Here is a 14,525-nt window from a genome sequence, read left to right on the forward strand (position 1 = left end):
CGCATTCCTGCGATTCTTCGCCAAATAACTCGCCAAGAATCATTCTATAGATTCAGTAAAACTGCTAAATTCACGCAAAACGTTAATATTTCGTATTTACTGTACACCAGTGCCATGTAAGGTGTTCTTTGGCATGACAAATTTATTAGAGAGTATGTGAGAATATTTTGGGGAGACTAGGGGTTATATCGATTTGCCAAGGGCACGTGGAGGAAACCCAGGTCATGAAACGGCGGATCATTTCGTAAAATTAGCAACAGAAATCAGCAATTATTTTCCAAATCATGTTTCTTTTTCTTCTCAAGAAAATATATAATAAGATTATTATCAAATAAATGGAACCTTAATTGGGAAGAAAGAAATCTGAAACTGATAAAAGAGTCAAGGATTTTGTTCCGACTCCAGATCAAAAGTTATTGATCCTAAAATAAATATTTAATTTGTTTTATCATAAGATATAGTTCATTTGCAGTTTGCTTGCACAGGTTTTTTTTTTATAGTTCTTGTACTCCATTATTCTTGTATAATATCAGAGGTGATACCGCCGATTATATTTTTATCTGTAAATATTAAGCTTATTTTTATTAATCTGAGCCTTCAAGAAATGATAAAAAATAATTACTTTAATTTAAAAAATAAAGCTATTATTTTTAATTTACATAATTATAACAAAATTAATCATTTTAATTATTTAATTTAATTATTTTAAATTAATTTTTAAAAAATAAAAAAAACCTAAAAATATTGTGAAATTTTAAGAAAAATATTTGCTACTAGATTACAAATTCTGGGACTAATTTCAGAATTCCAAGTTATTTAGTTGTTTCTTGCTAGTTACTAATTTTGATTTTTTTTTCTGTTCCAGATACCATTTTATGATTTCAATTGGTATTATAATATAACTATGATGAATTCTTTTTTATCGGATTTGAAAAATTTTGAATATATTTGTTAATTGCTACAAAGATATCTTTTGTTTATATATTTTAAAGTTCATTTTATATTTTAATCTTATTTTATACTTAATATTTTAATTTTGCTATTTTATATTTGGTTTGTAGTCTTTTTTTATTTTAATTTTTGATTTTTTTTCTCCACTTTTACTATTGCAAATTAACACTGTATTTTGTTTTAGTATAATTTTGATGTCTTTCGATTGATTCCTTATTCCAATTATATTGTGTCCCTTTTTTTACTGTTAAAATTAACATAAATATCTCAATAGATTTCGTTGTTTTTGTAACTGTTAACCATAATTTGTTTTTCCAAAGCGATACATTTTTTAAGCAGCGTTATTTAATATTAATAATTTAAGCACAGTCAAATTAATCCTATCCTGTTAGAACTACAAATGTGCTGCTGCAATTTGTCACTCTTTGCCTCCATTTCTATAAGTTTTCTGCTTCATGATGGAATGTTCCCCTCTTATCAATTTAATCTACACTCTAAAACTAAGATGACTGCCAAGATCTGATCCTCATGATTGCAGAATGAATGACGTCACAGTAATGTGATAACAGTAAAACAGCCCACATCGTCTAATATCCAATTACAAGCCGGCTAACATTGTTCTTCTCGCAAAGTGTTTAATCGATTTAAATATTAAATAAAAGCTTGAATGACTATGAATAATTAATTCTATTTTTTTATTGTCAAGGATCGAATATCGCCAAAGGATCTAATATTACTAAAGGATCTAATATCTCCAAAGGATCTAATGTCGCCAAGGATCTAATATCGGCAAAACGATTATAGTATATGCTCCACTTATTTGGGTATCATTTAAATAAGGAATTATTATTTCAACTTTTTTACTTAATGTTTAAGATACTTGACAAAAATATAAAAAAAAATTAAATGAAATCTACTATTGCAAATTTCAAGTTATCATGTGAGAACATTATTATTTAAGTTATTTTTTGTCTTAATTAATTTAATCATTAACCAGTTTAAACCGTTTTCAAACAATCAGAGACTTTTCTATTGGTCTCTATCCCCCCCCCTCTCTCTCTCTATTTATATATATATATATATATATATATATATATATATATATATATATATATATATATATATATATATATATATATATATATATATATATATATATATATATATATATATATATATATATATATATATATATATATATATATATATATATATATATATATATATATATACAGTGGCTCAAAAAATTGAGAGTACACCTCACTTTTACTTCATAAATCCAACTTCCAATATAAATAACACAATACCGGGAAGTGCAAACATGATTTTATTTTTACACATAATAAATGGTTTAATTTAGAGTAAAAATAAAGAAAAATCAACGAAAAATTTCTAAATTGAAAATTTTCAGAAGCATTTTATATAAACATACGCAGAATTTTGCCTAAAAAAATTGAGAATACACCAATGAAATTTTTGCAATATCACGCATAGAAATAAAGTGTCACTATTAAATTGTATGCCTTTTGGCTCTTATAATGGCCTCTAAACGTCATGGTTCCGATTCGACCAATTTTTGGTGGTATTTGAAGATATTTTACCCCATACTTCTTGCACCACTTGTTTTAAATGGGTTTTGTTTCTAATTTTGTGTTTTTGAACCCCTTTTTCGGGTATGGCCCACGAATATTCAATGGCATTGATGTCGGAGTACTGTGGTGGTGTGTGTAACTGCTATTTACAATGAAAAAGACACCATATTTTGAAGTTACTTGTATTCTGTTTGGGGTCGTTGTCTTATTGGAAAATGAAATTTCCATCTAAACCCAAATTTTTAGCACTTTCCTTTAGATTGCTGCGAAGTATATCCAAGTAAACCGTATCATTTATAATGCCATCTATAAAAATTAAATTTCCTATCCCGGATGAAGCCATGTAACCTCAAATCATCACGGAGTTACCATCATGTTTAACTGTAGGACGTAAATTTTTTGGATACAAAGCAGTATTAGGCTTTCTCCATACAGTAAGATGGTTGTCACTGCCAAAAATGTTGAGGTTTCTTTCATTACTAAATATAGATTTCTTCCAAAGGTTATTGGTCTTCAATTGATGAGTTTTTGCAAACTTCAAATGCTTTTTCTGAATTTGCAAGCTGATGAACGGTTTCTCTCTAACAATGCTACTTTTATATCCAACTTGTTTAATGGCATTTAGCACAGTTTCAGCACTTACACTTCTGCCTATGATTTGAAAAGTTTCTGCAACAAGTTGGATGAACCATATGGTAGCAGCAATCTAAAGGAAAGTGTTAAAAATTTGGGTTTAGATGGAAATTCCATTTTCCAGCAGGACAACGACCCCAAACAGAATGCACGTAACGTCAAAACATGATGTCGTTTTCATTGTAAACAACAGTTACACAACACCACCACAGTACCCTGACATCAATGCTATTGAATATTCGTGGGCCATACTCGAAAAAGTGGTTCAAAAATACAAAATTAAAAACAAAACCCATTTAAAACAAGTGGTGCAAGAAGAATGGGGTAAAATATCTTCAGATACCACCAAAAATGGGTCGAATCGGTACCATGACGTTTAGAGGCCATTATAAGAGCCAAAAGACATGCAATTTAATAGTGACACTTTATTTCTATGCGTGATATTGCAAAAGTTTCATTGGTGTACTCTCAATTTTTTTAGGCAAAATTCTGCGTATGTTTATTTAAAATGCTTCTGAAACTTTTCAATTTAGGAGTTTTTTGTTGATTTTTCTTTATTTTTACTCTAAATTAAACCATTTGTTATGTGTAAAAATAAAAACAAGTTTGCACTTCCCGTTAATGTGTTATTTATATTGAAAGTCGCATTCATCAAGTAAACGTAAGGTGTACTCTTAATTTTTTGAGCCACTGTATATATATATATTCCATTTTCCATTTCAATAAAGTTTTGGAGCTCAACCGACTTTGAGATGAAAAAAAAAAAAAAAAGAAGAAGAAGAAAAACATCGTTTTTCTACATATCGACGCTTGCGTAATCTAATAGTCTCGTAATTGTTTCAAACCGGTTTAAACTGGTTAATGGCTTAAATTAATTAAGACAATTCATAAGAATTCAGAAAATGTATAATTTGAAAATCAAATTATAACATTAGTTGGCGATAAATCGCCAAATGTGACAAACTTCTGCATTATTTTCTAATAATCTTATTTTAATTAGTTGAAATTATCCCTGAATCAACAATCTTTATCGATTAAACAAACAATATTTAAATTTGTTTAGTTTATTTTTAAAAAACGTTACGCGAGTTAGGCAATAACACTGTGATTTCCAAGGGAAATACTACAACAGCAGACGATAGATAATTCAAAAGCTATTCAGTGAAAGCCGACTACAAAATAAAACTACATTAGCAGACGATAGATAATGGAAAAACTATACTGTGAAAGACTCCAAAATAAATAAAAGAGATAAATCACCAATTTGTTCCTTACGCATTTGGAGGCTTCAGCGATTTGTTGCCTTCAAATCGTTTCAAAAACCTCAAGCCAAAACAACATCATGTTCTCACACGATAATATCAGTTAATAAAACTAACACTTACATTTCAATTGTACATCTTAAATTCTATACTATTATTATTATATTCATTACCCATTCACAGCCTTCTTAATGTTAGTAAGATCCAATTCATTACGTTAATATTTATTATATATCTTGTCAAGCTTTTTTATTTACTTATTTTGAGATATAAAATAAACTTTATTTTTACAAATTCGAATGGATGGTCGCTATTGTCTTCCTTCTTTAAAGAAATGACAGAGTGACTGTTTCATGTTGATTTTACTCAAATATATACGTTTTCTGGTATTTTGAACTTTTTTGAAAATAAAAGGAATATGGCGCAGGCACAAATTAGACTGAATAACAAAAATGCCGGATAAGCATAATTTCTATAAATACTGACTTCCGATATATTAAAAACCCATAAACGTTATAAACAGCTGTTTTATATCAAAAATCTGCTTTAAGTAATGTTTTCTGAGATCTAATTATAGATCATGGTTTCACAAAAGTTTGCATGTCTAAAAATTTTATTGAGAAACAAATCCAGGTATAAAACAATTCAGTTATAAGAAAAACTTATACTTCTTAAATTAATTCAACTAATAAAATAATATGTATTGTATACTATGAATATATGAAGCTTTAAAATAAGAAAAGCATTAACTTAAAACATAAGTTTCACTCTTTCAAAAATTCTTTAAACTTATTTTATTTCACGTTAATATATGATTGCATTAACGTTGAAAGATAAACTTAAGAATTAAAATCAAAGCTGACAATTTACTGTTTCTGAAAAAACCCTAAATAGATGTTTGACCTTTTAGTATTTTCCCACGGCATAGTGTATCCTTATTTGTTCAAGAAGTACTTTATTTTTAACTACGTCAGATAATGTGGATGTCGGATTATAGAGAATCTGCTTTATTTCCGTATAAAAATTCTACTGTATAAAAGTTTTTAAATCATAAATGTAAAAAACAAATCAAGCTTTATAAGTTCAAAGCTCATTAAATCTTTAAATAATGAACAAAAAGCAAATAAAGTGCAAAATTATCAGACCATGTTGAAAACAAAAAATAGAACTGAATAAATACTTTAAAGGTTTCTAGAAAAATAACAAAAAGAAAATAGATGCAACTTTACATACGGCAATCTCAACTAACAAATGTCACTTTAGAAAATGTAAAAACTGAAGAAAATGGCTGAAGAAATTACTGAACAGCTATTATGATTTATTTGAATCAATAACACCTTTTTTAAACTATGTTCTTTACATAGGAAATTTATGAATGGTATTCAGAAAGAATGAGTTGATGGATTCTGTTAAAAATAATCAACTTAAAAGGTGAGATAATTTAAACGGAGAAAATACCGTTAAAAGAAAATTAAATCAAACTCAAATTAGAAAGTCTACCTTTATTTAGAAAAAGAAAAAGGACCTGACATTTAAATCGTAATGCTTGAATGTTAATCAACAAAATTATATTTGTTATGGAAGTCGGCTCTAAGAGGCATAGATATTAAGCCACACTTTCAATGTAAAATTAATCGAATTGAGTTAAGACGTACGATTACTAGCTGTAACAATTTTGAGATATTAAAGTCTATAAATATAACTGTGACTTGATGCATTGAAGATTCTATGTTTAGATGCATTTTTGAATTTCGTGCATCAATCTTCTGAATAAAACTTTAATTGAATAAAATTTTGTAAGAGCTCACAATTTATCAAAATATTTCCTGTTTAATGATTGATTTAGAAAACGATTATTGGCTGAAGCGCCTATTAGTAAAACTAAAGAATATGTTACAGATTTTTCATCAATTTTTACTAAGTTGGGCCAAACAATAGGAAACGCACCAAAAAATTAATTAAACTATGTAGTTAAATTACCATATTTGTTAAATTATCGCTTTTAAAAAATTACAATTTGACGATTGTACTTAATTCTTAATTGTTATTTATTAATTATTTAAAAATCATTCTTTAACTAATTAATTCTTTATTATTATTTAAAAGTCATTCTTTAAGTAATTAATTCTTTATTATTTTTAAATCATTCTTTATTATTATTAATTATTAAAAAAACATTCTTTATTATTATTAATTATTTTTAAAAAGTCATTCTTTATTTAATTCTTTATTATTAATAATTATTTATTTAATTCTTTATTATTATTAATTATTTAAAAAACATTCTTTATTTAATTCTTTATTGTTATTAATTATTTAAAAAATAATTCTTTATTGAATTCTTTATTATTAATAATAATTTAAGAAATCACTCTTAATTTAATACTTTATTATTATTAATTATTTATAAAATCACACCTTATTCAATTCTTTATTATTATTAATTATTTATAAAATCACACCTTATTCAATTCTTTATTATTAATAATTATTTTAAAATTACGAATTACTTATAATAATTATTGCCAATGGTGCTAATAATTGCATCAATTTAGCACTCGAACATTTATAAATTGCTACATATTCCTGACCTCATAAAATTTCTAGCACGAGACTTTAATGCTACGGTTTCCATATTGGTACAGAGAAAGATAGCAACTAAGTCTTTTATTTCTTTGTTTATTTCTTTTACGAACTTAATGTCCGAATGATCAAATATTGAACTCATAAAAGCGGCGCAAGCATGGAATCATTAAAAATGACACTAAAAAGGCAATATTCAGCAAATCCATGTACTCGGATCTTTTTTCATCTGAACAATGATAGATCTTCCCAGAAAATTCTCGATTTGTGCCTAAAAATATGACTTAATTCCTAAAATTATGATAAAAACTTCGCAGAAAAACTTCTGCGGAAACAGAAAAACTCAGTAATTTATAAATAAAGATGTTTTTAAATGGTACATATATATAGCTTTTTACCATTTATAAACTTATTATTAAAAATCATAGTTAAATTTTTATATATAAACATGAACTCAAACATAAAATGACCGTTTTTCACCATAAAAAATTATTGTCAATGATAAAAATATCCTTTATGTCAATAAGAATAAGATACTACAGAACAGATTATAAAAATAATAAATCTATTGCCAATTACAAGAAAAATAATGCTCATTTAAATCATAATAAAAAAAATTTTGTAAAATGTAAAAATGAACTTACCTGTATCGTTAAGAGTTAGTGTCCACATCTCCTGAATGCAAGGCAATTTCTTTTCACATGGAAGGATGACCGCAAAACAAAGGACAAACATAATGGACGGTAAGAAAGAAAATATGAAGGCCACTTTTCGTGGTCCAGACATGTGCTTAAAATCAGTTGGAACTTCAACTTTTGGCTCTTTTTTCGCATCACTGGCTTGTACCGGCTGTGCATTGTTCATTTCAATGGATTTTTCAGTAATAAAGTTATCAGCTTTTTTGTCCAATGGTCCGAACTGAGCGTTCAAAATAACACCTTTGGAGATATCAGTTCCATTAGCTCTGTTTGAATTCACGTTTATGTCCATATTGTCCACGTTGACCACAGCCGGTGGTGTCAACTCATTCTGGTCATCATATCCGAGATTGACTCCATCCTTTCTGGCAGGTGAGCTGGTGGCATTTTCCAATTTGGCGGAATTCTTTCTACCTTGTTCTATGTCTGGCTGTTCAGGTGGATTTGGAATTTCTGCAACCATATCAGCGATGATGACAGCAGAATAACTTTCCTGACTGGTCAAACTCATACTCCTACCTGCGTTTTGTCGAGGCATCTTTAATCTAATTTGCGACAAGGATTTCCGTTAACAGTCAACAAACAAGAGTTTACAGTACGCTGAAAAATTTCAAAGAAAACGATCAACAAAAACAATCACTAAAAATAAATAAGTTTGCAGATTCTTCAGTTATAAAAATGAAGTTTGTTGTACAAGAAAGGCTTATAGTTTCTCCAAAATTACTAAAGCTCGTTGTTTTGATGATCTTTTTATTATAAAATCACTATTAATACATGTAACATTCTGTTATATTCTTACAAATGGAACAACTTTTAACTATCGGAAAATAGTTCAAGCACACTATTATTCTGATTTAGTATAAATTTATTTTTATTTAGAATTCTTTCAGAACAACGCACAGAACAAAATAATCTTTCTAATAGTAAGTTCCGCGATGTTCTGTCGATAGAAACAAAATGTCCACTACTAACATTTATCTATAACCTTCGGAACACTAATCGTTAATCACGAAAAATAAACACGCCAAGTGATCGTGCAAAGTCAAGCTGAGCTTTTAGCACGCGGATTTCTAATCACTGTAAACTACTCGTTTCTCCAGTACTGAGAACAATCAAAATAAGAACCCAGCGAGTCATTTAAAAAATGAGAAGAACAACTTGCATTTAAATGCACAAGGAGGCTTTCTCTCATTCAGTGACGTCATGTATTTTTCATCTTTTCTATCAGCTGACGGAGATAAACGAAAACGAACGTGTTATCAGGTTTGGAAGAAAAATTTTTGGCACCGTTTTTCGCTGAGGCAGCATGTGTAACTGCACGCAGTAGAGTTGTGAAAGAAGAGTGGGGGAAAAAAACTCCTGCTGATCTGGCAACAGTACAAATTGCAGCGCCCAGACTGATACATCCGAGCGGCTTTTCGTAATACCCCAAATCGAAAACGAACGCTACTCTTCGACCGAAGGACAAGGCATAAAATAAACACTGAAAGAATAGAAAGGGAAAAAAAAAGAATTGTTTTGTCATATTTCTTATTTTATTAAATAAAAAAAAGGAGACTAGTTAGTTACAAGAGAGAATAATGTTTTTTTGTAGAAAAAAAATAATTTTTTCTGGGTCTTTCTAAATGCGCTTTGTTTGTCAAAAAAAAGATGCATATTGTAAAAATAATTTTTATTATTATAAATCTTAGCAGCATGTTTGTATGAATTAATTTTCATTTATTTTGGGATTTTCTAATTCATTGATTTTTTCTCATTATAATTGTAAAAAGTTAATATGTTGAAAAATAATTTTTCTTTCTACTCACGAAAAGTTTATTTTACCCTTAAAAATCATAAATTTGAGCTTAAAATTTAAAACAATGACATTTGATTAATAAAATTTTGACATATTGAAATATTAATATATTTTAGATTTTTTTTCAAGATATTAGTTTTTAAGATTTTAGGATTCAACAGAAGATTAAATTAAACATTAATTTTAAACGTATGGAAATTTAATTGAAATATATTTATGACATTCATTTTTGAGACTGAATTTTTTTAATTGCTTTAAAATCAGTTATAAAAAAATTACCTTTTAACTATAAATTTTAATTAGATATTTAAATCCCTAAAAGAATACAGCTCGTTCAGAAGAAATTATTATCTAGATAAAAATTAATTGATTAAAGATAAAAAATACAGCTTAACAGTATTTCCTTTTTAACATATTATTTTTTATCTTTTGCTTCTTTGTTATAAGTATTGGAATAAAGAAATGTGAGAAAAATAAGAAAATGTTAAGTATATGTAACATTAAAATTCTGGAATTCTATATCTGATAAAAATTTAGTGGAAAGTTCACAATAAAAAATGATAATTAATATAAGCAAAAATAAAATTATTAACATACAAGTTTCATTATCATGGCAGATTATCTCTTTTTGATATAAATCCGCATTTAGAACACTTGCTAAATTAGATATGTTCCTTATCTAGCACAAAGCTGATAGTAGTAATTGAATGACTACGATTTACAAGGTAATTCTGAAATCTTTATTTAGCTAAGCAATATATAGCAAATATTTCTGATTTAAAATCCTATTTTATAATAATAAAATGAAACTGCTTTTCTGAGAGCTATTTTGATAGTAATTTTAATTTTGCAATAACAAAAATATCCTGCGGGATTAATTTACAATAAAAAATACTCTAATCAAAATAAAGTCCTTTTAGAATAATTCTACCGATAATAATTATAAAATAATTATTGTCTGTACTTTTTTTATTTTGTATTAATTAAACAGATTTTTAAAAATCATCGCCATATTCTATTCCATATTTGTCTTTTTTCATTCAGAAATTTTTATTTTCAAATCAATTTATACACAATTATAAAAATTTTAAATATCGTTTGTCATATTAACCATTTTTTTCATATACGCATTAAAGATAATAAAAGAAAGTTTTTTTAGAATAATTCTGGAGATAATAACTATGAAATAACTATTAAGTTACTTTTTTATTTTATATTAATGGAACAGATGTCAAAAACGTCGCCAAATTCTTTTCCCTTTTTGTCACTTTTTAATTCAGAAATTTTTTTTATTTTCAAATCAGCTTATACACATTTACAAAAATTTTAAATATCATTTGTCGTATTAGCCATTTTTTATCATTAAAGGCATAAAAATCGAACATAATTTTTTTGGAATTCTTAAGCATCATTCTTAACCAGTGCAAAGTCAAATTTCATACATGTATTGTGAAAATGATTCACGTAGCATAGAATGTATTAAAATATTCATTTTAAAACGATGTCTCACTTTTATTTGACTTTTGCATGAGCATAGCATTCCAGAATAAATTGAATTCTGAATATTATGAATTCCCATTGTGTTTCATCTGAAAATATAGGATAATTGCGAGTAAGAAAATACACACATTGGCATATTTCTAAACAAGATGCAGTTTGAATAAACTTCGGTCGATCTAGAACAGCAGAGAGTAGTGAAAATATTAGTTGTTTATCTGGCATGTTTATAAAGATAATTATATTTTATGGTTGTATTGTCATCCTGCTGAACTTGTAAATCAATCTTTAGACCTATTTTTTAAGCGAGTGTTTGAGCAAGTATATACGCATTAAAGATCATAAAAGAAGGTTCTTTTAGAATAATCCGGAAAATAATTACTATTAAATAACTATAAATTTACTTTTTTTATTTTGTATTAATGGAACAGATTTTAAAAACAACGCCAAATTCTTATCCATTTTTGGCTTTTTCTTTTGACCCACAAATTTTTTATTTTCAAATCAATTTATACACATTTATAAAGATTTTAAATATCGTTTGGCATATTAGACTTTTTTATATGCATTAATGATTATAAAAGAGAGTTCTTTTAGAATAATTCTGGAGATAATAACTATGAAATAACTATTAAGTTACTTTTTTTGTTTTGTATTAATGAAACAGATTTTTAAAACATCGCCATATTCTTATCCATATTTGTCTTTTTTTTCCATTAAGAATTTTTTTTATTTTCAAACCATTTTATACTCATTTATTAGGATTTTAAATACCGTTTGTCATTTTAGCCTTTTTTTTTCATTACAGTCATAAAGATAAAGACTCGAATATATTACTTTCAGAATTCCTAAGCAGCATTCTTAGCCGTTGCAAAGCCAATTTTCATGCATGTATAGCGAAAATGACGCACTAGGCATAGAAAGTATTAAAATATGTTCTTTATTTTAAAACAATGGACTCATTTTCTACTTTCATTTCACTATTGCATTAGCGTGATATTCCAAAATAAATCGACTTCTCAATATTATGATTCATCTGAAAATGTGTCTCATCTGAAAATGTGTGATGATTGAGAGTATGAAAGTATGCATATTCGAATGTTCTTAAAGAAGATGAAGTTCGAATAACTTCATCTGAAATGTTTACATAAAGATAGTTATATGTTATGGATGTATTGTCATGCTACTGTGTTAGTAAATCCTAATCTAGGCCTGTTTTTTAAGCGAGTACTTGAGTTGTATATGCACGTTATTTCGGAATTAATGATAAAAATTTAAATATAGAATAATTTTAAAATAACGAGAGAATGAAATAACTGTATTACGAAATATTCCTGTCCGTTTTCTAGTTTTATATGTATACATAATTTCTGTGTGTATGTGTGTGGATTAGCGTGCGTCTGCGTGTGATTCCGAAAGGCAGACCACTGAGCTCAGAATTAATTTAGAACAAATATCGAAGGTTGGGAAAACGCCACACCGAATTTATTTTTAGAAATTTCAATTAATTAAAAAGTAAAATTTTTCTCTTTACTGTGATAATTTCTGAAAATATTATCATACAAAAATGGATTTTGCACGAGCTCATAATATAGTAAGAAACCTGAGGCATAAAAGAATCATTTTTTTTCTTCAAAACATGAAAATCTTGCAAATAAACAAACCCGTAGCAGCATGTCCAAGCTATTCCTTATAAGTAAAAGTGATCATATGTTTTGGATGCTTTCTATCGACGGATTGAAGTCAAATTTCACCTATACAGTGAACTCCTAAGTATCCGGTTGGTGAGTATCCGGCTTCCCTACTATCCGAACTAGTTTTCTTTTATCGTAATTAAATGAGGAAGGCAAGGCGTCTATAAAGTTATCTATCAAAGATTTTTTCAAATCCTAAAAATTGTAAGTTTTAACTCTTATCTATTGTAAGTTTTAAGTACTCTTATCTTAGGGTTATCTATTCATACCTATATAGTCATTTGTAAGAGAAAAATAAAATCAGTTTCAGCCAGTTTTTTTAAGAATTAGGCCTACGACTTAAATCAATGTTTTGTTTATGTTTCCTGCATTTAAGTTGCATTTTACAGAATTTATGTTGGGCAAAGAAATGAATTAGTAGAACTCCGGCCTATCTGACCTTTTTATTATCTGGCTAGTCCTTCTGACACATTAGGCAGATACTCGGGAGTGTATTGTAATTACAGTTTTAGTAACCTAATGACGTACCAAATTTCATTACCTACGTCTTTTTAATTTTGAGCTATCATGTTTACATGCATGTGAAAGCAAGGATGATCAACCCATTGACAAATTACATTCAAAATTTTATATGTATTTACATTTTAGATGTTTAAACTGTATTCTAAATTTTATCTCTCTCTTTGTATTTTGTAGTTACTGTGTTCTCTTGCATTTGAAAGACACACAAATAAACTTTCTGACAATGGATCTCGTCCAGATTTTGATACCGGTATACATTTTAAATGCTTAATCTAAATTTTAGCTATTTAAATATAATGTTTCATAATTATCGTTTTCAATAGTTGCTGAATATACAGAAAGGATTGAAAGGATTTTGTTCAAAATTTAATATATAGCTACAAATTTTGTATAAAGAACACTTATTTAATTTCATCAGTCGAACTCAAAGTGCCTTTGAGTTTGTGTTTTCGGACTCAGAAAAACATGAAATGCAGAGCTTTGTCAAAATCTCAAGTTCGAATTTTTTGACGTTTACAATCCTACCTCTTTGTTCATATTTCGCATACGAGAAAGTATAAAAAATCTAGACATTTTTTTCTGTAAATTACGTGAAAAAATTCATCGCGCATAGAATAGAATGGCTGATGCAATCGTGGAATACATGCATAACAAATAAAACATAAAGGAAGATCGCAAGACAAAGTAAAGATGTAGCATTTACGTTAATTGACGCTAATTAGATTATCGTAAAGTTTCAGTGGTAAACTAGAATATTTAATTATTTAAAATTTTGTCTCGAATAGAAGAACAAAAGTTTTAAGTAACTTGTGAAAAGAATCAGTGGCAAGCAATAACCGTAGTTTAATATTTAAATATTTAATTAAAATTAAAAAATATTTTACTTTATTCAAAAAAATCTGTTTTAAAATTTGTGTCATATTTCATAAATATTTACCATAATTTTATTCATAATTTTTATACAACTGTATCTGACAATAAGGAAAAAATTATGATTTTCTGAAATAAAAAAATTAGCATTTTTGGAATTTTTAGTAATAAGAATTAATTTATCCTTTTTATTTTAACGATTTCGATCTCATTTTCAGTTATGCAAGTAATTGTTTAAAAAAATAAAAAAAAAATTATAAAACCTATTAAGTTATTTTCTATTAGTGTTTAAAGTTCAAATTTTATTTTAATAAATCTTAATGTCAGTGTTTTTCTTAAAATATAAATCACAAATAGACAACATCTATTCATTTTTCATTTAGAAATGATCAGCTTACAGGTACCGAAATAAAAATTTCAAGCTT

The 14,525-nt window shown here is 27.1% G+C and overlaps 1 protein-coding gene across 1 annotated transcript in view; it reads right to left on the reverse strand.

Annotated features, from left to right (window-relative positions):
* The window catches only part of LOC129971208 (uncharacterized), a 76,482-nt gene extending 67,475 nt beyond the window's left edge, over positions 1–9,007 (reverse strand). The window contains exon 1 of the mRNA XM_056084784.1: positions 7,666–9,007. Coding sequence (XP_055940759.1) covers positions 7,666–8,257 — 592 coding nt within the window. The 5' untranslated portion in view covers positions 8,258–9,007. The remainder of the gene's footprint in view (positions 1–7,665) is intronic.
* Positions 9,008–14,525: the final 5,518 nt, after the last annotated feature.

This window comes from Argiope bruennichi, chromosome 6, assembly GCF_947563725.1.
Source record: "Argiope bruennichi chromosome 6, qqArgBrue1.1, whole genome shotgun sequence".
NCBI lineage: Eukaryota > Metazoa > Arthropoda > Arachnida > Araneae > Araneidae > Argiope > Argiope bruennichi.